The sequence below is a fragment of the Pectinophora gossypiella genome, chromosome 25 (assembly GCF_024362695.1).
Source record: "Pectinophora gossypiella chromosome 25, ilPecGoss1.1, whole genome shotgun sequence".
Taxonomy (NCBI): domain Eukaryota; kingdom Metazoa; phylum Arthropoda; class Insecta; order Lepidoptera; family Gelechiidae; genus Pectinophora; species Pectinophora gossypiella.
This window is the reverse complement of record NC_065428.1, coordinates 5,263,299-5,289,433: the sequence shown is the minus strand read 5'-3', so window position 1 is coordinate 5,289,433 and position 26,135 is coordinate 5,263,299. Positions and strand designations below refer to the sequence as shown.

The window sequence follows — 26,135 nt, the reverse complement described above, 5'->3', positions numbered from 1 at the left end:
AAAGATATTTTTGAATTTGAATTCGGGGCAAGGTAGAAAGCTAAAAATTGGAACACAGACCATAATTTTGTGGAAATCTGCCTCCAACCTCTTCAAAGAGGGGGTAAAACTTTTTATATTATGGAATTTTACACAGTATTCAAGGTAGGAAGCTAAATTTTGGTACATTATAAAAAGGGAGAAGTGTGTAAAGTTCGAAGCAAATGGAATTTCATAGTCTCTGCTTACCCCGGTGGGAAATAGGTGTGAGAGTTTATGTAGGAAAAGGGGCCGTGTTACCTAGAATTTAATGCGAGTGAAACTGCGGGCAAAAGCTAGTATATGTACCTCTATATATAGACCATAATGTGGATAAGATGACGTTATAAGATGTAATTATTATTATTTCTAGATACTACTTGATATCGCTGCTGAGCAAAGACCTTTCCCGTGTTTACCCACATATCCCCGTGCAGACTCCATTATACAGAGTGTTAGTGACATCGTAGGGAATACTGAGGGGGATGATTCAGACCCTGATTCTGAGTTAATATCAAGTGAAAATTTACATCGTAAAGTTATTTTTTTTGTGTGTTTTTAAATTATTTTCAATCTATACTTTTGCGAGGGAAAATTCCACTTGATATTAACTCAGAATAATCCACTGAATCACCCCCCTCAGTATTCGTTACTATGTCACTTACCCCGTACAAGTAGCCATACAGTGCGTATGGGTGTTAGTGACACCGTAACCAATACTGATGAGGATGATTCAGACCATGATTTGTGAGTTGATAAAAAACCAAGTGGAATTTTTAGTTCCATATTTTTACGTTTTTGCTGTTTTCAACTCGATAACTTGTCAACCATAGCTGACACAACCCAGAAAATCAAACTAAAACATCTATTTACTTGTATTTAACTTATGTACAAGTAATTTAAGTTACACCGGGAGTACTTTAGCAGATTGAACGCAAATACCTTTGAATTCCTTACACCTAATGAATAAGTTTTAATTACTTGACTAACAAAGAAATAGCTTTGGAATTCCCAAATTAAGCAAATTTAAGTTATTTGAATAAGGGACGGTTGGGATTCGAGACTAATTTCTATCTAGTCAGCATATCTTGCTTGCTGAAAAGTGACTCATAAGGGATTCAATAAAATTAAGCTCGTAAGGGACGGGGTCATAATTTCATGACAACACAATAATGGAAGCCTATTAATTAGGGTTCCGTAGCCAAATGGCAAAAACGGAACCCTTATGGATTCGTCATGTCTGTCTGTCCGTTCGTATGTCACAGACGATTTTTGGTAAGTAGATTGTATTCTGTGAACCGCATTTGAATTAAGCTGTAAGCTCCCCAAACAAAATAAAATAAATAAATAGAGGAAAGTAAGATGATTCCGTGCTTCGGAGGACACGTTAAGCCGTTGGTCCCGGCTATTAGCCGTAAAAGCACCTCCACCAACCCGCATTGGAGCAGCGTGGTGGAGTATGCTCCTTACCCCCTCCGGTTGATTGAGGGGAGGCCTGTGCCCAGCAGTGGGACGTATATAGGCTGTTTATGTTTTGTTAAATAGAGGAAAAAAATTTTTGAGTTTCAGTTCTAAGTATAGGCAACCCCCAACATTTTTTGCTTTTTTTCTATTTTCGTGCGAAAATGCTAACCCATATGTGTGGAGTATTTAAGGATAGGTCTTGAAAAATTATATTGAGGTTTCTAATATAATGTTATACCATTACCGGCGTATACAACATTCAAGTTAAAATTTTAAACAAATTAATAAAACAACACGTACACGTGTTTGAGATAACTTAAAGTTAGAAGTTAAATAATAACAATGTTGGGTAGGAACTATAGAAAGTAAAATTATAGGAAATTCAATTTTATACAATTATTTTTTTTTTTATACTGGTAATTTTATAATATTTAAAGTAAGTGTTAGTTAGTTACTTTTCCTTATAATCAACGGCTTCCGTGGTCTAGTGGTTGAGTGTTAGGCTCACTATCCGGTTAGGGTTCGACTCCCGGTAGAGACATATCACAAAGATGACTTTTTGATGCCTAGTTTGGTGAAGCCATTACAGGGAGATTCTGTGACATTGACATAATTATACCATTTTAAGCGAATTTTATGCGATTAAATGTTTCTGATTTCAGGCTGATAACATAACATAACAAATACATTATTACACAAACAGGAAAAAACAAAAGAGAAATAGAATGAGTACAATAGGCAGCCTTATTGCTAAGTAGCAATCTCTTCCAGGCAACCCGATCACACGATCACCCGATTGTCCAAAAGTAAGACGATCCGTGTTTCGGAGGGCGCGTTTAGCAGTCGATCCGGGCTGTATGTTTAAAATATGTTAAATTGACCTTTCAACTTTCATAGTTTTGGGGAACGCCGATTGGATATCCGTCATTGTGATATAAAAATAACCTGTATTATCCACCTGAAAGGAGCTTGTATATCGTGATATAACTTACATATTTCATAAGCATACTTTATTACTATACTGCCTGAGGCTAACTCAACACTGCTTCGTGAGAATCTGAATAGGGATAGTTTCTTACAAATTCGTCTTAATAATAATATAGGAGCTGTGGTGCCTCATTATTCTGCGAAAAATACTTTTCTGTTAGGCGAACAACTTCATCTCCCTAGCATTATCCTGTTTTTCACAGGGTACGCTTACCTAACCTGAAGATTTGACAGGTCCGGTTTTTTACAGACGCGACTGCCTGTCCGACCTTCCAAATCGCGAAGGGATAACCAACCCAATGCAGGTTAGGTCACATACCTCCGAAAATGCATCTCTCGAGAATGTGGATTTCCTCGCGATGTTTTCCTTCACCGCTGAGGAGGTGATAATCATTTATGATCCAAACATGAATTGGAAAACAAACGTCAATCATTCATCAATCCTACGACCTCAAAGTGAGAGGCAAGCGTTCTACCAACTGGGCCACCACGGCTCCTTCAACAAATTGATCTATGATAATAATGTTGAATAAATGCTTCTGATTTATTTATCGAAAGTCTGTTGAAGATCACAGATTACTGTTTTGACCTTAATATTACCAGATACCTATGCCTTATTGGATTTGGCATACCAATTATCAGACAGGAAGAACACACCGTTATTATTAATGCTCCATTCCACTGTGTTGATATTTGTTGAAATATAATTATGATTATCTTCTCTTGTGTGGTTTATGAAGTCAGTGACCTCATCAACCCTGGTGTCCGGGTTACTATTGAGCCGCCAGAGGTCCCTGACATAGCTCATGTAACGACTACTTACTTATGCATTATAATATGTAGGTACTTTTTCAAAATTTCGTGATAGTTGGTTGACCAATTAGCAACGTTTCAAACAAAGTCAATCACTACATAGAAAAAACAAAGTAGCTTTTTCTGTCCCTATATTTGTATGTACGCTTAAATATTTAAAACTACGCAACGGATTTTAATGTGTTTTTTTTTTAATAGATAGAGTGATTCAAGAGAAAGGTTTATATCTATAATAACATCTATTAAATAGTGGAGAAATACTGTTATTTTTAAGGTTTTAATGTGATATCGTAAATAATTTCATTTTTTCCTCAGTATAGCACCCGAGTGAAGCCGGGGCGGGTCGCTAGTTTTTGTATATACTTAAGTAAATGTTTATAATGATAACTGGCTCATGTATAATAAAAAAATGAAAATAATTACCTTTTAGAATCACTTTAGATTTATTTAATTATTTATTATGGTCCATGAACAGCAGTAATAAACAAAATAAAATACACAAGGAAAAGTTCCGGTATGCCTGCCAATTATAGACGCACACAACACTGACTAAGATAATAATAATAAAAAGTAAAAACTAAAGTTAACAAATTATAAAAGGAACAATAATTGAAAATAAAATTTAAAAAGACATAGATCGTGTAAACTTTTTTTAAAAGCTTCCTTTTTTCAGATTCGTACTTTATGCCTTAAAACCAAGTGTTTTGACAAAAAAGAAAAAGAGAAAAATGACCCATAACTGAGGACTTTGGGATCCGCTGTTTATATTAAGGTCGTAGGGTCCATTGTTAAGGCCTTCATTGTATACGTGGTCTTTTGTAAGCAAGACATTGGCTGGCTTTATGAAGTTGGATTAAATTCTCTAGTCTAGTACATTGAGGGACTTACTTTAGCTGGATAATGAAAAAAATAAAATTTTAAAAATTAAAACCCAAATACTATTATCGTCATTCCCTGTTTTTTTTTACTCACCACCTAGTTTTCACATCTACTAAAAAGCTGAGGGGATGCGTGTGTAGTCAGTCTGTCTTTTCATATATGTTTTTGTAAACTACTTCATTTTATAAGTAAATATTATTATGTATTCATTTAAGTTGTATTTGTGGGAGACACGGCTTCCGTGCCTCACTTAGCAGGGTCCACAGAATACCAGCGTCGTGGCTCGCGCCGCGGCTTATGCTGAGTGAGGCCCTTTTATAAAGGACACCACCACCATCGTTGACCAGTCCATACACTCAATTATTTCTATTTCTCGTGTATGTTGTTGTTTTTTATTATGTGTTTGATTGTAAGTTATGTGTTACTCCGTGTTTTTATTGTATATTTTTTGTTTGTTTTATATTTGTTGCTGTGGTGTCCCTTTATAATAAACGTTTCTTTCTTTCTTTCTTTCTTTCTTGCGATGCTTGTACCTCTGAGTAGTCCAATCGGTAATGTAGTCGTAAGTGTTTGTATGTTATGCTATATTTTATAAGTTATTTATCCAACAAACACCCTCGGTCTTTATTGAATAAATTATACGAAATGAACTGTCAACGCGTAAGGATTCAAACAATTTCGCACGCAGCGAATCCACACATAGCCACACGAATTCTCGCTGACATTCCCTTTGCTTCCTTCGCTTTGCTTCGCATTCATCTGGTATGAATCACACCCTATAATAAATTTGCCAATACGCAACAGTTGTTCGACAAAATTCATTTTATTTTTACGACAACATTAAGCATCGGAAGGTTCGGTTATTTATGGAACGGCCTAGACTGGATTAATAAAATATTTATGGATCTTCGGATTTTGTTGGGAATTATATTTTGGATTTTTTCGGTTTTAACTTGTGAAAGATTCTCGTGGAAACATAGTAAACTTTGAATAAATACATTGAACGACATAGAATAAGTCTATATTGGTGCTAATTCCTGCAGACGCCAGCTAATTTTGTTTTAAGGTATACCTGTCATTTTCTTATCCGCTGAAAAAGAAACAGACGGGTAATCGACAGGCATAAAATTTATGGAACACACGTCAATTTTAAGCAGAAATCTAAAACCAGTTGTCTAAAAATTTTACATCGGCCAATAACCCGACAGAGTTAAGTAGACAGCATGTCAAACGGATTGCATACCAACGAGATGCCTATTTTATTCGCCCGAGTTATTCATTCGTTTTAAAATTAACTTGTTGACAGTCATCCGTCCCTTTCCTTTTTGGCGGATAAGAAAATGACGGGTATAACTTAAAATAAAATTAGGAGGTGTCTACAAGAATCGGGGCCATTGTGTCGTTGTTATTTATATTTTAACGACTGAACTGCACTGAATTCGACTTGTTTGAATACACGTTTGGATCAATTGATTTTCAGGATTTGTGACCGATTAGGCTCGCTGCCTACCTATTACATGGGATTACTTGACCATAGATGGCGATGAATGTGTGTTAGTAATACTTTACACCTCTGCGTACTGCTTCGAGTATATAGATGTGAAGCAATGTCATGTTATTAACACCTGCAAAAGCTATTCAGTGCTGAAGCGGTTCGTCTAACAAAAGCCGTGCCCAGTTGGTAGAACGCTTGCCTCTCACTTTGAGGTCGCTGGCTCGAATCCATCAAAGGCCTAAACCAATGATTGTCGAATTTGTTTCCGAATTCATGTTTGGACAATAAATGATTATCACGTCCCCAGCGGTGAAGGAAAACATCGTGAGGAAACCCACATTCTCAAGAAATGCATTTTTGGAGGTATGTGACCTAACATGTATTGGGCTGATTTTCCCTTCTCGGGTTGGAAGGTCAGGCAGGCAGTCGCTTCTGTAAAAAAACCAGACCTGTCAAATCTTCAGGTCAGGTAAGCGGACACTGTGGAAACGGAATAATGCTACGGGGATGTTGATGATTTAAGCAGTACTTTTCACAGCTTTTAAAATGTCTGTAAAGTCCAATGTAGGAGCAGCAGCATGACTGACATCTTAGGTTTTTTTTTTCTTTTTGACTTATTGTAGATTTGCCTACTACTTGGCCGGACAAATGGGGAGCGCTGGAGACTCTCACCCGGTACAAAATTTAGGTGAAGATCGTTAGGTGGTATCGATGGCGAAGCAACTCTCGTTTTGTTTGATTGAATTTGATTGAAATCTTCAGGTTACGAAAGCAGATCAGTATCACCTTCAGCATTTCATTTAAAATAAGTTATTCTGCTATTCGTAGCGAACGCACATAAATGCTAAACAGCAATTTTGCTTTTTTAGATTAAGAGCCTAGTATGGCCTTTTAAATCTCTTGCTATCAGACGCTAAACTTTGGCATATATGCCATCACTTTATCAGCAAATCATGAAACAGGTTTTTACTTTCTGCATAAGTAGCTGAGATGAATAAGTTTTAGATCTAACAAACCAGTGTACTCGTAAAGTGGTTTAAAAAAGGCTGGATCTATTCTAAAAAAATAAATAAGTATAGCGTACGTACACTCTTAATGGATTATTATTTAATAATATTCTCAAACATTTTAATGGACTCTACAAAATATATCATATGGCCTAGCAACAAAACGTAGTTTAAACTCTTGCAATGGTGACTCGGCACGTTTCTGGAAATAAAATTACAGTCATCAAATATTATGTAACATTATTGAATAGAGAACGGTAACTTTCCGCCCCGCACCAATGCTTTCAGCGCCTACCTCACCCTCTCTGGAAGAACTTTCGCCTTCAACTGTGGTGAGCCACTAAGGAGTGAGAGAGAGAGCGCGCGGGCTGTGTCTTGTTCGCAATAATGAACTTTCCAGGCTATGTTCACCAAAAACAATATAGATGGCGTTGTTCAACTTTAACGTAATAATTACCTATTTTCTCACTACTCGGGTACGGTCACGAGCATTAATAATGTATACACTTTGGTACCATGTCACACTTTTTTGACAAATTGAACTGTAAGTCTCACTAAATGTCAAATATGTTAGTGCGACAGATTCCTAAAGTGGGTACATTATATTGCTCATGACTGTACATAATCATTCCAAAATACAACGTTATGGCAGAAGCATAATTTAAAAATTATTATTGTTTGATATTTGGATCACATTATTTATAGAATTATGTTGCTACCTATATTGCTTCTCTTTATTTTGATTAGAATAATAATGGGTGGAAGATGTAATTGTGCCTAGGTAAAATAAAAAGGGTCAAAACAAAGATAAAAGATGCAATTATGTCTGTTATCTATGAAATTAGAAGGTTAAACTAAGAAAAATATGTACAGCGCCATCTATATTGTTTTTGAGGAAATTAACCTGGAAAGACCCTCATTACGCGTTAGACAACATGTTAAGGACATTTTTTTTTGTATGGAGTGTTCGGGGTGCGGAAAAGGAAAAGGATCTTCTGATACGTGGTCACAATCGGTATTAACGCCCATATAGTACACGATTAAAAAACATAGAAACCGTTCAGCTGTTTGTCTTCTCGGGCATGTCGTAATATCCGACAGAGGGATTGTGTTATTTCTAACATGATCGACTAATGTTATGGGCTGATCCTTTTTACCATAACCTTCATTATATCCATTTTAGGACTTCCTATGAATAGTGGCTGCAAGTTGTCTTTTAAGTTCCACCAGGACACTCAGGACTCACGGGAGTGTGAGTTTATGTATGTATGTATCGTTACCATCCTGCTGCCCTTAACCTACTCTAAGTGGGTCGGCAAAACTTGTATTTCTCTTTCATTCCTCTTTGTCAGTCGTCTTTTCTGAACTCACACCTTTCACACACAAATCCTTCTTCTTACAGTCCATCTACACTTTCTTGGATCGCCCTCTACCTATATATCCGTCCATTCATACTTATCACTATGATTGTATGTATTTATTACCTATTTTTAGTCATCTTCATCTATTTCTTCGTCGTAAACTGGTTTATTTTTTTCGTACTTAGTCTTCGTCTTCGTCTTCGCTTTGCTTTCGGTTGCGTTTTCGTTTTCCGTCGGACTCGTCTGATCTTCTGTCATCTCCGTCTTCTTTAGTGTCGACTGTTTCAGCTTCTGGTTTTTTTGGCTGCGACCCAAAAAATAAACTCTAAGGAAGTTTTATAGGTCCACGCGGGTTTACTAATATACCAATAATACCGACAATTATAATACACAGTGCATGATCTAATAAAATCATCGACGACGCAACCAAATAGAGACCTTAAAATTTTCTTGCCTAGAATTAATTTGGTAAACTAGCTGAGATAAGAAAGAGACGAGGCGTTTTGATTGGCTTATTCAAAATCCTAACACGTTGGAAAGTTACGTGTCAAAGGAGTCGACTGTCAGGAGGCATTTTATATTATGATCTATATTAGTCAGATAATGTTGGCAAGAGCCTTTCACCTGTGATTAGGAGTCATCTATATTATCAATCTATCTAACATAACATACATAGAAAATATCAAGCGTATTTCTCTTGGGGTAGGCAGATACCACGAAATTCCACTTACTACTATCAGATGCTAGCAGATCCTGGATGTTTTAAAGAAAGGTCAGGTCAAGAGTAGAGGTGGTATCGTCAAGGATTAAGAAAAAAGTAAAATAACATAATGTAGTGAGATAACTAAGATAAACTTGACTATTAAGATTCGAGTGTCCTTTACGACTGCACATGATAATGATCTACTTATGTTAGAAAGGTCAATATACATGAAAGTTATACAATAAACTACATAACGACATTACATCGAAGCCAAACGTTTGTTGTGTTGATGCACACACATGATAGTCGAGTCAATAAAGCTGTAACATCGATAAAACTTCTTAATACTTACTCAAGAACGACTGGACAAAGAGCTGCTTTTGAAGATTAAGAAGCAAAGACTTTAATTGACTCGACTATAAGGAATCTTCGGCCGTTGATTCATTTCATATTTAAATAAACTATGTTTTGCTAGTGAAAAATGCTTGTCACTGACGACAAACTTTATCTCAGAAAGTGTAAACCCAAACAATATTTAAAGCTTTGCCCCAATTGAAGTGGAATTGCATCGTTTGGAGCGTCAGGATTTTTTTCTCCGATAAAGATGGAGTGACGATCTCAATGCCTACCCCGCACAGATTGATGGCAGTTTTCGCTGAAGACTGTGAAAGGTGGACGGATGAAGGGGAAGGCACTTGCTAAGCCAACATTTCGTTTACAATAACGATGAAACGAATGGAAAGTGATGAGTATGAATGCTGACGGATATAGAGGTAGAGAACGACCCAAAAAAGTGTGAATGGATTGTGCGAGGATGTTTGTGTGAACGATGAAAGTACTGAGACAACAAGTGATATGGATGGAAGAGGAATACATGTTGTGCCGATACAAGAGTGGGATAAGAGCAGGTGGATGCTAATGACGAAGTACACAGACGTTTCACTGAAACGTCATATCAATTTGTCTCCATAGCGATAAGAAGTGGAATTCTCTGCCATCTTCTGTATGTCTGAATGCATATAACCCGGGTGCTTTCAAGGCCAGAGTGAGCAGATACCTTATGGGCGAGCTCGTTTCATCTTAGGCCATGTCTATGTCTTCGGGTAAGTGCAAACCCATCAAAGGTAAAAAAACAGCAAAAGTCCGCACAGATATCAAGAAATCCTGACGCTACGTCCACTTTGGTTCCGCTCAGATTCAACGCTTTGCATATTAATGCAGCTATAGCAAGAATAATTTTCCACAGTCTGTGTTTCTAAAACATTTGGAGTCTTTAAGACATCTTCCGTGAGTAGGTACTTACCTACAGGTAACACGACATGCCTATAGCAAAAAAAAAAAATTGACGCGTAGTCTTGTCGTCAGTTTCAAGTGTTAGGCAAGATTCATGATGTGATGTGCTTTCCAATCCCACAACTTACTTTTGAAATGGTGTTAAATGACTGATCTTGTCTAACCTCCAAGTTGGTATCGGGAACTTTTTCGACCTCACTATCTTGACTTTGTTAACAACGCGGTTCCTAAAACAATAAAAATGATTTTGCAAATGTTTACAGATCAGGGGTGTTAAGAAAACGCCATTGAAGCAATTCTAAAAATCAATATTGCAATGTGACATTGTAAGTGTGCAATGTCATCAACCGTCAAATATAAATTTTGCCTTTTTAGAGAATTCAATTACTTTGTTGGCAAAGTGAAAACTTAATATTTATTTGCTCCGATTTTATTACTTTTTTGGAAATGTCTCGGTTAGGTACATTGTTTGCCAAAGGTAGGTATATTATTAGAAAGAAAACATACGTGAATAGGGATAAGAACAAAAAGCTGATGTTTGTATTCATATAATGAATACAATACAATTTATTTTTTATTTGAGTTTATAAGAATTTCCTCAACAATAACGAAAGTCCTGTATTAGGTAAAAATATGCCAGCTAATAATTATTTTTCCGCATCATACACATTGTCAGAATTTTAGGTTTTGTAGGGAATTATATTCACTATCACAGAACAGATAAAGCTCATTTTTGTTTTGATAATTTGAAAAATTCGAATACCATTTAAGATATTACCCAGTTAAATCTTCTGATGACGCCATCGTTAAGATTTTTTCAAATAAACAAAACAACAAATGACAATCTGTTGTGTGATACTGATTTTAATTTCATATTCAACTGAAAATTCTGACAGCTCGTACGATGCAGAAGAAATTTGGTCTGTTTATCAGCTGCACGTGGGATGCGAACGAATGTTGGGCTGTTTATTAGCTTAATAATCATTATTATGGTTCATTTTTCGTGAAGGTAAAGTAAATACGTGAAAGATAACGTACCTTTATTTGAATGATGGAAACAAAAACGGCATGAACATATCCCTACTGTCTCTGTTGAATGTTTTTTGTCCCAACTTGACTTTAATTTCCTTAAATTTCTTTAGATGCCTTCTAAGTTGCAATCTTTTCAAATAGAAAAAAACTACCGTTTAAAAGAACTCTTGAAAACTTTTAACATTTTCGGCTGTGTTAGATGAGATAGAACTATAGCGATTGCAATAAGCAAAGCAACTTTTCAAAAAGTACCACTGTCTCTTTCACTCAACAAAAATAATTGGTGTAAAATAAAAATGTTATTGAGATTATCAGTCAGTTTACATTGCACAAAAATAAGTTGCCTGCTAAAAATTACTACATGAGCAATAATGTCACCTGTTATGCAAAATCTTTTGAACAATCGTAAAATTATTGTTTGGTTTTAATCACTCTTCTTTATTATTAAAATATGAAATTGTACTATAATAGGGTAGTTTTTAATCAGTCAAATCAGTTATTTTTTACTTAATGTCAAAACTAGTGTTTAGTAATTTTTATAAAGAACTTCTTTATAATAAAGGATTTTTTTATAAAGACGCAACATGTGACGTCATAGAAAAACGTTACAAAATGTCGCACTTATTATTATGTGTTTCTTTATTAAAATTCATAAATAACTTAAGTAGGTACATAGAAAAATGAAAACGTTTTCTGTCACCATATCAAGGTGTGTCTTTATTTAGTAATAAGAATGTCATAATTTATCTTTGACCTAGGAAACTACCCAAAAGTTGTTGTTTTAACTATTTTTGTAACTGTTGTTGTTGTTCCCGTATTGTTGTTGTTGTGTTCGTATTGTTATTGTTGATGATGTTAATTGTAGTTGTGTTTCATATACTATACACTTTGTGGTTTTTCAGGCGTGATGCTATGTTATTTTTTGTTTTTTATTGCAATGGCTACATTTCCATCCCATAGTTCCAACACACGCCACAATTTGAAAGTTACTTACTTGTCAGTCAAGAAAGGTTTTGCAATATGAGGTGGTTTATAGCGCCTTTCCAATCCAAATCTATTCCTAAAATAGAAAATTACCAATAGATTGGGATTCCAATAAGAGAATATCAAAATTATGTAAAAGATGATATTTGTTTGAGGTTTACGCGGTTCGGTTCGGTGGGCATATTAAGCCGTTGGTCTCAGCAATTAGCTGTAAAAACACATGACCAACCAGCAATGGAGCAGCGCGTTGCGTGGCGAAGTATACTCCATAACCCCTATGATTGATTAAAAGGAAGTATGTGCCGAGCAGTGGGACGTATATAGGCTGTTTATATAATGTTATGTAAACGTATGTCTACTCTCCTTTGCCGTTTGTTTGCGCATTTGATATCCACTCCAATTTCATCAGTCATCCCGTGATCATGGCACTTGCAATGTCGGGAAATATCGGGAGTCTCATATTCCTGTTTTAACGCGGTAAGAACCCGGTTTTATGTGTTTTGAATTATAATGATAACCGCGTAGACCTCAAACAATGTATACAATAAGTGACGTCAAAAAATAGGAATTGAAATTAAAAAAGCGTAAAACTTTCAAATGTGCATCTCTGAATGAAATTCAAATTATTAATGATACTTTTTTCCTACTAATAATAACGAAGGCTTGTGTGATTCGATAAACTTTAATTTTGAAATTCCTATTAATATTAAATTTGAAATCGTTTGGCCTATAAGAGTATTAATTAGACCGCGCCACAAAATAAGTCCCGCGGCGCTAATGTTGCAGTCATCCCGATTCCTGCAGACACCTTTTAATTCAATTTAAACTTATACCTGTCATTTTCTTACCCGCTGAAAAAGAAATGATCGGAGGATTGACAACGGTTAATTTTAGAGGTAAAATGAATGAATAATCCGGGCGATTAAAATAGGCATCTCGCTGATATGCAGTTTGACGTGTGCTGTCAACTTAGTAGGGTTTTTTACATTTCTGCATAAAATTGATTTTCAAGGTGTGTGCCATAAATTTTATGTGCCTGTCGATTATCCATCCGTTCCTTTCCTTTTCCCAGGTATAACTTAAAATGAAACGTGGACTATGGCACAGAGAGACAGAGAGAGGTTGGAAGCGTTTGAGATGTGGTGTCGGCGAAGGATGGAGGGTTTAAGCTGGACTGAAATGATGTCAAATGAAAAAGTGCTGGAAAGAGTTGAAGAAAAGAGAACCATATTGAAGACTATAGAGAACCGGGGAGGAAATATGATTGGCCACCTGATAGATTCATTTATAACAAACATTATAGAAGGAAAAATTGAAGGGAAGAGAGGAAGGGGTAGACCTAGGATAACATTATTGAAACAAATAAAAGAGAAGGTGCAGGTCGTGTCGTATCGAGAGGTGAAGGTTTTGGCGGGAAGAAGAGAAGAATGGCGATTACTCCACCGACAAGAGCGCAGCTCTTAAAGAGAGAGGGAACTTAAAATAAATCTAGATTGTGTGTACTGGAATCAGCACGATTATCTGCATAAAATGATTATGACTTGTCAACTACAACTTGTTGAATTAAAATCCGCGGGACTACCTTCGTGGCGCGCACTTTATTCAATATCAATCTAGAGTCCGTCGTCTGGCAGATAGGCTATCGGACAGTTTACCAGCAAGAGGTCCTAAAGAAATAAAAATAAAAAACTTTATACTGTAAAAGTGAGAATTTATTTGGTAAGTATTTGTAACGTTTTGCTTAACATATTGACAGTTAACTTACTTTTGCGGGTAATGCATCGTGACTCCCTTCGGTGTGACCTTGAGTTTGCAAGGTCCATTGCTACCACACGGACATCCCCCCTTTCTTCCTCGCATGTTGTAGGCAGGGATAGCTCTTATTCTGTGAAGAAAAAATACTATTATCGTTCACTGTCACCTGATAACAGGTCTACCAACCCGCAATGAAGCAGCGTGGTAATGTTCCATACGCCTTCCAGTTGATTGGGGGGAGGGGGGGGGGGGCTGACAACGCTCACGATCCGGAGGTCCCGGGTTCGAATCCCGGTGAGGAAAATCACAAAAACCACTAAGTGATCCCTACTTTGGTTAGGACATTACATTAGGATTGTCCAAAAGTAGGACGTGCTTCGGAAGGCACGTTTAGACGTTGGTCCCAGTTACTACTTACTGATGCAACTTAGTAGTCGGTACATGAGCCATGTCAGGGGCTTTTGGCGGTTCAATAGTAACCCTGACACCAGGGTTGATTGGGTTGGTAATCCATTTCACAACCCACACGATAAAAGAAGAGGGGGTAAAAAGGGGTGGAAAAGTTTGTATGAAACGTCTATACTTACTTAGTTTTTAGACTAGGGTTTCACGTGAACGAAGTCGCGGGTAACTGCTAGTAATATAACCTGACTAAAATAAGAAGCATTTAAGTGGTCATAACTTACTCTCTCTTACTGAACACTTTCCATTTCGGCTTCTCGACAGCGACATATCGTAATTTTGACAAACTGAAAATTAAACATTGTACTTATTAGTTTGTTTTTTGCTGCTGGACTAAAAATACTTTCAGCAGTCATTGACCTCGTATGTCAATGATGCCAGTATAAAGTCTACAGAGAGATCACAGCATTAACGATAGGCTGGTAACCTGTTGAGACCTCCGAGGTCTCGTGGTCAAGTGTTAGGCTCACGATCCGGAGGTCCCGGGTTCGAATCCCCGTGGGGACAATCACTTCGTGATCCCTAGCTTGGTTAGGACATTACAAGCTGATCACCCGATTGTCTGAAAGTAAGGTGATCCGTCCTTCGGAAGGCACGATAAGCCTTTGGTTCCGGTTAGTTTAGTCGCTACAGGAGCCATGTGACGGATCAATATTAACCCTGACACCAGGGTTGATGAGGTTGATAATCCACCTCACATCCTACGCGATAGATATTGGACTTCTTTACCAAAACTATTGTATTCGTCCAAGAGATTACGAAAAATAGCAGTTTAAAACAATTACCTTGTATTACTGCAAGCCTCATCGACTTGCCTTTGAGAAAAAAAGCCTTTGCTGTTGATTATACCCATTTGGCCGACCGTATGTCTCGTTTCTGAAAACAGAACTAAACAAAATCTTTTGACAGATCAGCTGAGAATTTCTTTTCTCCACCATACACCATGGAGTCACAAAAACGTGTGACTGAACTCAAAACTTAATCGGAATTATTTCATGATATCTTTGGTTCTGTAACATTCTGCTTCGCTTATTTTATTTGGTATTTGGGATGTTTTTCACATTTTCAAATTTATATGGCTTGGATAAGTTTGACAGTATGACAGATGACGGAGAGTTATTGTCTTTCTTTTTTTTAGTTTTATAGCTTTACATTGTGGATTGGCAAGGAGAATTCATTGCGATGAGAGACTTTACATACGGTGTTCCCCGAAAAACACGATAGATGGCGTTGTTAAGTTTTGTCTTCGTGTAAACTTCTAATTTTATGGATAGTTTTATGGATTTTTTCATCTTTTATCTTTGTTTTTGGGTATAAATGATGACCCTTTTTATTACACCAAGGTACAATTACATTCGTATTTTGAGCCATATTTATCTATTACACTAGTTAAATAAAGAAGAAAAAACGCCTTTTTTTAAGTTATCATCATCTTCTTCTTCATAATTCATCAATAATAATTATTCTCGAAGTAAAAAGTATAATACCAATTGATAGGTACATAATAAATGAATAATATTACTTTGATAAAACTTAGAACAAAAAATATCTAATACTTACTTACCAGAACATTTACATGAAAAAATTGCCTTCGATTTCTTTGAAGCACTAATATTGAAGGGAACACAATATTTTTCGTCATGTACCACGTATGAATGTTTATAAATAGGTATGTAAGTACAGAAAACATCTTTCGAGAACCAAAATACATCACAGACTACTGTCTAGACTAAGCGAGGTGTCTTCAAAATTCGTTTTAACCTAACAAGCCGTTTCACCCGTCTATTTTAACCCTTTTACAGACTTCAAAATAAATTTCAATGCCTGTTATTCGGATACCTCTCGACCCTCATTATAACTCTAAGAGCGTTGGTACGAAAAATAAAAGAGATTGATGAATTGTGAACGTAATAATTTCCGCTCGAAGGAAGAGTTGTTTTTAAAACGTTTATGTTTAGCGTGCTTTAAGGAAATTTGGTCAATTCTTCATTGAGTTTCAGATGAAAAATACACCAGTGTTTAGTTTGGTAACAGGAAATGGTTAGGCGATTAAATAATTAGTTCCTTGGGGGTTAAATGGCCATTCATCTAAGATAGCAATTTGAAATTTGTTTGCATTGCGCACTTTATTTTATAATATGCTCAGATGTCAAACTGCAATATTGTTTTGTTAGATGAGTTGCATCATTGTGGTCTTTTTAACCCCTGTTATATTTAAATGGCGTGGTTATATGACCATTATTTGCGAGGATCTTTCCTAATAAGATTGGTTATAAGCCACATGTCGCCGTTGCAAAAACCGGCTGGATGACATCATCAGAAATCAGAATCATTTTATTGAACGTAATTATCATGGATAAACTTGTTGAAGGTCAATGTAACATTTTTGAATTTATGTCATTTCACAAGGTGTTATGGCTGAGGAGAAGAAATGACAATCAATTCATCACTTGTAGAAATAATGTAAACTTCTTTTTAGTAGTATATTTGTGTATATACGTGTGTGTGTGTGTGCGTGCATACGTGTACATAGGGTGTGTGCAAGGAAGTGAAACGTTTGCATGGGATAGTGAGGAAAACCATAAAATTGTTGCTGTTGTTATGAAACTATAAAGAAACTAGCTAAAATAAATAGGATTTTTTGAAGAAAGGTCTTCTTTTTTGTCCTAGCAGTTTTGTCCGGCCGGGTAGTTGATGCTATCTGCGGTAAATCTACAACAAGTCACGTAAAAAACGGCCTAAGTGTTAATGCCATATAGTCGTACAGAATCGAACCAAACCGAATATCCTTGTAACCTAGTGTGCTTGTGAATCTAAACTATTGTGTCTGGAAATCTCGGCCTTAGCACGTCACAATAAGTCACGTCAAAAAAGAGAAAAAGGATAGGTCTTTAGTGATACGAATGTTGGAATTTTTCGTTCATACACAGCAGCCAGAGGACAACTTCTAGTTTGTTTACATATGAAGTCTGAAGATGGACATGAAGAATAAACCGTATGGTGAAAGCATCAGCTTATCAACCACTATCATCATCAACGGCCTCGGCGGTCCAGTGGTTGGAGCGGGAGCTCACGGTCCGGAGGTCCCGGGGAAATATCACAAAAATCACTTTGTGATCGCTAGTTTGGTTAGGACATTACAGGCTGATCACCTGATTGTCCGAAAGTAAGATGATTCGTGCTTCGGAAGGCACGTTAAGCCGTTGGTCCTGGTTACTACTTACTGATGTGGGCCTTTGGCGGCTCAATAATAACCCTGACACCAGGGTTGCCGAGGTTGGTAATCCACCTGACAACCCACACGATAGAAGAATATTATCAGCGGCTGCACAGAATACTTATACATCGAAATAGCATAACTTACTTACCTCTAATATCATCATACCTGAAACAAAAAAATATTGTATGTATTTTAAGGTTAAGGTATTTATGGTATGGGCCTCTGTCGCCTGATGAAAATAAATAAATAAATAAAAAACACGCGAGGAACACAAATCCCTAACAGGAAGCTCGGTGAGGTGATGGTAGGTACTTAACATATTTACGGTTCATTACATTAGTACATTAACAGCCTCCGTGGTCTAGTGGTTAGAGCGTTAGGCTCACGATCTGGAGGTCCGGGTTCGATTCCCGATGGGGACATTGTCGAAATGACTTTGTGAGACTGTCCTTTGTTTGGTAAGGCTTGAATCACCTGATTGTCCGAAAAGTAAGATGATTCCGTGCTTCGGAGGGCACGTTCAGCCGTTGGTCCCGGCTTTTAGCCGTAAAAACACCTCCACCAACCCGCATTGGAGCAGCGTGGTGGAGTATGCTCCGTACCCCCTCCGGTTGATTGAGGGCGTATATAGGCTGTTTATGTTATGTTATGTACATTAGTACTTTACCTCTGACTACCCCAATTGAGATATTGTCGTGAGCTTATGTTATATTAAAAAACTAATTCAATACAGCATCTTCACACGTAATATACCCTTTATGAGGGAAGTATGTCGTGTAGGGATAATCCAACAAAAATAGCTCTCCGTCGATATCCTAAGAAAATTACAAGTTGAAGATTGCCGCGGGAGCTCTCTAAGATATAAATCATTTTCTATTAGATTCTCCATCGGGTAGCGGTGTGTCAGGAATATTGAGCTGAGAGTGTGCTAAGCGAGTCACTATAGTAACTCTATTATAATCGTCCCTCGCGTGGGTTGTGAAATCATCGACCAATCTCTTCAATCCCGTGGCGTTTTTATAACACATACTTTTCTAATATTCGATGTGAGCAATGCGAAAATAAAAGTGTGATTAGAAATAATTATTTTGCAGCTTTATATTAGTTACGCTACCCACTACCAAATTGTCGTTTCAATTTACAATAGTAGGTAAGTTGTAGTTGTTGTTGCTGGCTTTTGCCCAGCAGTGGGACATTTAGGCTAGACAAGATAAATTAAGAAGGACTTGGCTCGACAGCTTAACGTTCTCCAAGAGTTGGGTACTCAGAAAATCGAACCCAGCACGACCGGATCTACCTATGGGCTAATTGGGTTGCAGCCCAGGGCCCCGGGGTTACAAGGGGCCCCCAGATCCCGCTAAAAAGTAGACCATAATTTGAAAAAAAAAAATGTCTGTTAAAATATTTTTTGCTATTAGTTGAGTATTAAGATAGGCCCCCAAGTAGTTTCAGCCCAGGGCCCCACAAATTCACAATCCGGCCATGGAACCCAGGACGTCTGGATTGTGAGCCAAGCTCAACCACTAGACCACAGAGGCTCTGACTTCTTTATTTTTTTACAGGTGTTAAGAAGTCAAAATAAAGCAGCATGGAGAATACTACTCCAAGAAGAGCGTGCGGCTCTTAAATTAGTGATTATGTGAAGAAGTCCAATATCGAACTAGTCTGAAAACATATTTGTGGTTAAGTGGTTTCATGTAATAATAAAACACTACACAAATTTACAATAAATTTAGTGAAGAAACTTATTCTAAGGTGGGCAAAGGCAGCCTTATCACTAAGAGCGATCTCTTCCGGACAACCTTCATGTATTAAAATAATAGTTTAACCCTCTAATAGGTAACTTTTTTAAGTGCAATCAATATCCAGTAGTTTCTCTATCAATCTAGGTTACTGAGACGCTTCCCTACTTTGCTTGTATATCGTGCAAAATTGTCTATTCCGTGGTTTTGTTAACAAAATCACTCTTAAATTTTTCAAAAAGGTGCTTTTGTACGTGGTTTTCACTATAAGGCGATATATTTGCTTAAGAGACACTTTCTAGTTTAAAAAAAAATGTCACACATAGATAAAGTACAAAAATCACCTTACAACACTCGCTCCTCAGTTAAGACACCTATCTTTCCTCCATGATTAGTGGTGTCAGAACCCTTGTCACAATCTGCGGACGAGAGGCAACATATTGCAGAGTTTTATCTTTTTGTCCGAGATTATATGGGCAAATTGCGACGCCGATACTCCCAACTAGTTGGTCTCAGTTAACTTACTTGCATAACATTTGTAATATTTACGTAAAGATATAAAACATATATATAAACTTGTATATTGTAGTGAGGTTAGCGCAGGACCGGAAAGGGTGGTGTGAAATGGAGGTGGCCTATACCCAACAGTGGGATGATGCAGGCTGATAATTGATGATGATTATGATTATGATGATGAAAGTGTATGCAACGGCGTATTGAGTTAACCTCTTAGGATCGAGATTTCCAGACACTATAGTTAAACAGTGTGATTGGATTTTAAATTTATTTATTTATTGCATGTCACATTGTGGCTTACAGTTCTTATAAGTAAATAATGTACAAGCATGTGACACCCTGTAAGAGCACCGCAAAAGTATTCCAACAATAACTTAAAACTAAAAAAATATAAATTATTTTTTATATACCTAAACTTAATTTAGAATTTAGAAATAATATAATATATACTAAGTACCTACTTATACTATTATTATTTTTAAGTAATTATCAGTAACTAAGCTTTATTTTATATATTAGGCAACAATAAAATTATAATTTTTATTTAACTTATTACAATCATCAAATAGCTCTTCTATCTTATAAAAGGCTTTATTTAACAAATACTTTTTTAGTAGTTTTTCGAAACAGGAGAACTTCTCTTCCTTTTTAATATAGTTCGGGATGCTATTGTAGATTGTAGAATGACATTCAGTCTTACGACTATAAGGGAACTTTAGTAAACCCGTCTTTTCACACGTACCCATACATGTCATAGATACATAAAGTCCCGCCTACCTCCCGTTGGGATAGGCAGAGACCACGGAAGATGGACTGTGGAAGGATTCATCATTTCAATCCTTAAATTTCGTTTTTGTTTGGCTAAGCGTCGACGAAAGCGGATGCGTCTTGGCTAGGCCTTTGCTTATTAAAACAACTTATAACACAACATAACATACACAGCCCCTATATATCCCTCTGCTGAACACTGGCCTACCCTCAATCAAGCGGAGGGGATATAGCATACTCCACCACGCTGCTCCACTGCGGGTGAAACAACTTACATCGCATATAACATAAATAGCATATATACGTCCCACTATAGAGCACACTACTCAATTGGAGGAGTATACTCCATCACGCTGCTTTTCTGCGAGTCTATGGAGATTTTCGGACAAGTATTCCTGCACCTATGGCTTAAATCCGAAGGATGGAATTATCTTACTTTTCGGAACAATCTGACGATTGAAGTCTGCAATGTCCTAGCCCAACAAAAATTATTCTCATAAAGTAATTGTAAGAATGTTCCTACGGGAATCGCACCCGGACCTCCAGATCGTGTAAGATTAATATTATACGTGTTTACCACAAAGGATATATTTTTAAACTATTCTTAGACTATTCTTCTAGGTACGTTAAGTCCAGAAATAGTCGCATCGTGCAGTTACCCAATAAATTTCCGATACGTAGCTATTCTTGTTTAATGCTCAGTAATTTATCCGAAGCACAATACAAAAAGACATTTGGATAAGTAGTCCTTACAGAACCCATTATTATAGAATAAATAATAGTACTAAAGACAGTTAGGCTTTACATTATTAAGTGGTTTGTATCATGCTACTTGAATGCCAGTAATTTGTCCGGCCAAGTAGTTAATGCCATCTGCGGCAAATCTACAACAAGTCACGTCAAAAAAAAAAAAGGAATAGTGTGAGAATGATTTAGAAAGGTGTGATTATTCATGGGCGCCATCCCACTCGCGTCAGACAGAGTACTGCGGGGCAGAAGGCAAGAGGGATACCACTGCTCTAATTTTCCCTAAAAAGCAGCATGGAAAATGCTACAGCGACAAGACCGTGGCCCTTAAATTAGTGATGATGATTGTTCAATGAAGATAGAAACTAGAAGCTCAAATGTAGCACTGTCGAGTGTTCCTAAATTTTGACAGTTCTTCATACACTCCAGCTAAAATTCGTAATAAGTTTGGAAAAGGCAGATTTGATTGAAAATAAGTTTTTCTAAGTTTCTTCTTTCCGATCTTTAGGGAATAAATATAACACTATCATTTCGCAGTTAAACGCTGCGCAAAGGGTTATAGTGTAAGTTATAGGTTATAGTGTTTACTCAAATAGTATGGGCAACTGTCAAAATTTAAGAACGCTCAACAGTAGCGACACCTGATGGAAGATATAGGCAGTTTTTATCCTCATTGTACGATACTTTTGCGAAACAAAAGTGAAAAATTAAGGTATATTTTGTACATTGTATGTCTATTTGCTTTCTTTTTATATTTATTCTGTTCTGCGGATTTATTATGAAGATTAGAAGGAGACAATACATAAACTGCCTGTATACGTCCCACTGCTGGGCACAGGCCTCCCCTCAATCGACCGGAGGGGGTATGGAGCATACTCCACCACGCTGCTCCAATGCTGGTTGGTGGAGGTGTTTTTACGGCTAATAGCTGGGACCAACGGCTTGACGTGCCCTTCGAAGCACGGAATAATCTTACTTTTTCGGACAATCAGGTGACTCAAGCCTGAAAAGTCCTTACCAAACGAAGGACAGTCTCACAAAGCGATTTCGACAATGTCCCCATCGGGAATCGAACCCGGACCTCCAGATCGTGAGCCTGACGCTCTAACCACTAGACCACGGAGGCTGTCAACAGTGTGTGAAGGAGACAATAATATCGTCTAATGGCGCCCGTCAGCACATAACCCATAGCAAGTTCTTACATAAATATAACTGTCGATTTTAAATAGAAGATAAGCAGCTGAATTCCATTTATTGTTTTTTATTCGCTTCCATCACCATCCTCCTGGCCTTATCCCATTCTAGTTGGGAACAATATGTATGTAGTATTCACACCTTTCACACACATATCCTTCTTTACACAATCCATCCACACTTTCTTTGGTCGTCCCCTACCCCTATATCTATACACATTCATACTCATAACTTTCCCCATTATATGTTTGCCATGCCATCTTCTTTATTCGCCCCAGTCTAATAAAAGTAAATTAAAATGCATATTTTCTGCAAATTGTACCAAAATACTCATATGTTTTGTAAAGCAAGCAGAAGACATGAATTGGAATTATCCTACTCACGTCATGGAATCAAAACTGTTCGTCGATCGCTTTCCAAATAACCCTTAAATTGCGTCTAACTTCTAACAATCTTTCTTTTATAAATAGGTTATATGTTTTATTGTACCAGACAGATTCTGTCATCGAGATATTACAAGGCTTATCGACAATTTATACGTCCTTCTTATGTAAAAAAAGTGCCTTTACAGGACACGACACAGGACAAGGAATTTACCACTGCATACATAAGTTTCAGTCATAACATAAGTTCGAAAGATGAAGTAAAAAAAAAATGTAAAAAAAAACAAATTAAAAAAAAAATTATAATAAATTTTTGTTTCATAAATTATATATAAATTTTCTTTGTATTCTAAAGCAATAAAGAGTATACAACAAACAAGTAAGTACCCACACCTCACCGAGCTTTCTGTTAGACGAACGTAATAAGTGGTGAGCTGTAACGTCGTCTATTAACCCGTTCACGGACAGAGACCATGGGTCATTGATGGTTCATAATAGGTAGTATGAGAGTATGACAACTTGGAATCGGAACGTTATTAGACGTTCTGTCCTTTAAAGTGTTAAGGTCGAGACCAATGTGATTAACTTATTGGTGCAAGTCCTGTGGTACACCGGCGTACCACAGGCCAACACTGACTCAGATACATTTAGATAGTTATAACATGGATAATTTGAAGCTCCATCATATACATCAACATCAAAATACTGTGAATGTGGTCAAATGGATCAAACTCTATCTCACATAGTGAACGAGTGCCCTCTACACCGGTTCACAGGTGGCATAGCCGAGCTGCATTGTGTGACGAATGCAGCGGAGACTTGGTTGAGGGAGCTTAAGCTAGATATAATATGATCCACGCAGGATATTATTTTCCATAAGTACGCAATAATAATAAAATACAGTTTGGTGACATTTACAATACTTTGTCAATAATTTTCAAAAGAAAGCCCTTTAAATGGTATTTCTTAATAAAAGGGTACAATATCGTTCAATGTAAATTTAACAAATTACGATTGCTAATACCCAGTTTATCGTACTTCGAATGACATTACAGGAATCGTAAATTTATGCATTAAACTTTGTTGTTAATTGTTGTAAGAAGCCGATTTGTGGTGTCGTCGGGGCTTAAGTCTAAGGTTTACAGCGTCAAAAAGATTTACTTAAATACAGATGCGAAAATGGGTATCCATACTAATATTATAAATGGGAAAGTATGTCTCTGTCTGTCTGTTTGTCTGTCTTTCTCGGCAAAACGCAGTGACGAATTCAGGTGATTTATAAGAGGAGACAGTTGAAGGGATGGAGAGTCGCAAAGGCTACGTTTTGTCCCTTTCCTCAAAGGGGTTGAATTTTGTATGGAGCAATTTTCAAGGTAGAAAGCTAAAAATTGGTATGTGGACTATTTTTGACTAACAAAACAATCGTCATTTCTTTTTCTGGCATTCTGCCCCTAACCCCTTCAATTATGGGGTAATATTATGTTATATGGCAGTTTTCAAGGAAGGAATCTAAAAAGTGGTACATTAGGAAAGAAGCCGCGGGCAAAAGCTAGTATAATTCGTATTTTGAACACTTATTTTGCTCCAGGGTAATTCAGAACAATATTATTACAACAGCAGGAAAAATTGACGCTTATGTTTCTTTCTTTGTGCGTTTGTTCTTCTTTCACCTTACGAAGTAAGCTGGAAGAGATTACTTTCAGAGATAAGCCTACCTATTTTAACTTCTTTTTAATTTATTTCTTTTTCAAACATAAAAGCATGTATATAAAGTCGCTCTATAGTGAAAACCACGTAACCACTTTTCCGAAAAGTAAAAAAAAATACTTTTGAAAATGAAAAATCGGAATACCTTAGAAACGTTTCAAATTACGAAAAACTTTCCGTACAAGTCATTGCGTAATTATTTTTCTGGGCTGTATAATTAATAGAAAAAAAAATGGGAGAAAAAAGTACAAACTTACACTAAGGTCGGGAGAGAGCAAAGTTCGACAAAGTTTTTTTTCTTTTTTCCCTTTTCACTTGACGTTTCGAGTAATTACTTCTTTATAATGAGAGTTGTTTAGTATCTGTCTTTGAATGGAATGAAAACCCGTTAAATTTTTGTTAGAATTCGCTTTGAAAAATAAATTGCTGTTTTTTTTTAATAATATGATTAAAAGTTTCAGAAGTCCGCATTTTTCCGTCTTTAAAACATAAACGAAGAATAAAAGTTGTTTTTTTTTTTTGCCTGATGGGAAATGACGATGTGGACTAAAGTGAGACCCGTCGCGGGGGTGAAGAAAATCTAGCTCGTCACCGTTAGGAATTGGTGCGGAGCGGGGAGTGTCCATTCTATTTAGTACATACATTTACATAATTATGGTAGTCAGAGTAAATCCCTCGCAAGTGAACATAGTACAAAATGAACTAATTACCCGCACTTCACCGAGCTTTCCATTAGACCAACGTGGTGATCCGTATCGCCGTCTATAATAATTGTCGAACCGACTGTATTAGTGAAATCTACGCGAACCACGACCTTGGTACTCTGTGGACTCTATGTTATGTTCGTTATTCCATACCTATAGGCTTCTTAGCTTTTATAAACAAGCCACAAACTGTCTCTCGTTTTCACAAAAGTAAAACTACGTATAATCTGCTTACTAGACCATCTGTCGTAAGACGGAAGACCGCTTCCCACAGGAAAACTGCAATTTTTTTGCCACACCATCCACTTTTCGCACCATTTGGCGTTTGTCGTGATCATACAGTAATTTGTCACGATGGACACCCGGGATACGAAGGGAAAACTCAGTTTTCCGGGTAAAAAACGCGTTGGGTTTCGTTTGAAAAGTATTTTTTCGGTGGATTCTTGGTTGGACCAAGTGGTGGTGTTCTTGGATATTTAGCGTTTTAAAAGGACTGTAAATACATTGTTTTAAGTTTACGCGGTTATTATCATAATTAAAACACATAATAACGGGTTCTATGTTAAGTTGGGGGATATGTCTGCCCGTAGAAAATTATGGTTCTACCTACTCCATTCCAATCTCATCAGTCATCCCGCGATCATGGCACTTGCAACAGCGTCGAAATATCGAGAGTCTCATATCCTTATTTTAAACGCGGTAAGAACCCGTTATTATTTGTTTTAATTATAAAGGACTGCTTGTTAGAACAGTCGGTCCCAGTTCTTCATAATTGTCGCTATTTACAGATAGATAAAATACTTTATTGAGCACAATAGACAGATGATAGAGAGATAAGGACAATACATAGAGAAAGGGACAACAGACGGCTTTATTGTGTCAAAATCATAACATAACATCA

At 36.9% G+C, this 26,135-nt stretch overlaps 1 protein-coding gene across 1 annotated transcript; it reads right to left on the bottom strand.

Moving 5' to 3' along the window:
- Positions 1 to 8,153: 8,153 nt before the first annotated feature.
- LOC126378003 (uncharacterized) lies at positions 8,154 to 15,106 on the bottom strand. The gene is made up of 5 exons (XM_050026023.1): positions 15,039 to 15,106; positions 14,478 to 14,540; positions 13,802 to 13,921; positions 10,185 to 10,247; positions 8,154 to 8,328 (listed from the first exon to the last, which is right to left on the bottom strand). Exons 1-5 carry the CDS (start codon positions 15,104 to 15,106, stop codon positions 8,154 to 8,156), a joined length of 489 nt encoding a protein of 162 aa, XP_049881980.1.
- Between the last annotated feature and the right edge of the window lie 11,029 nt (positions 15,107 to 26,135).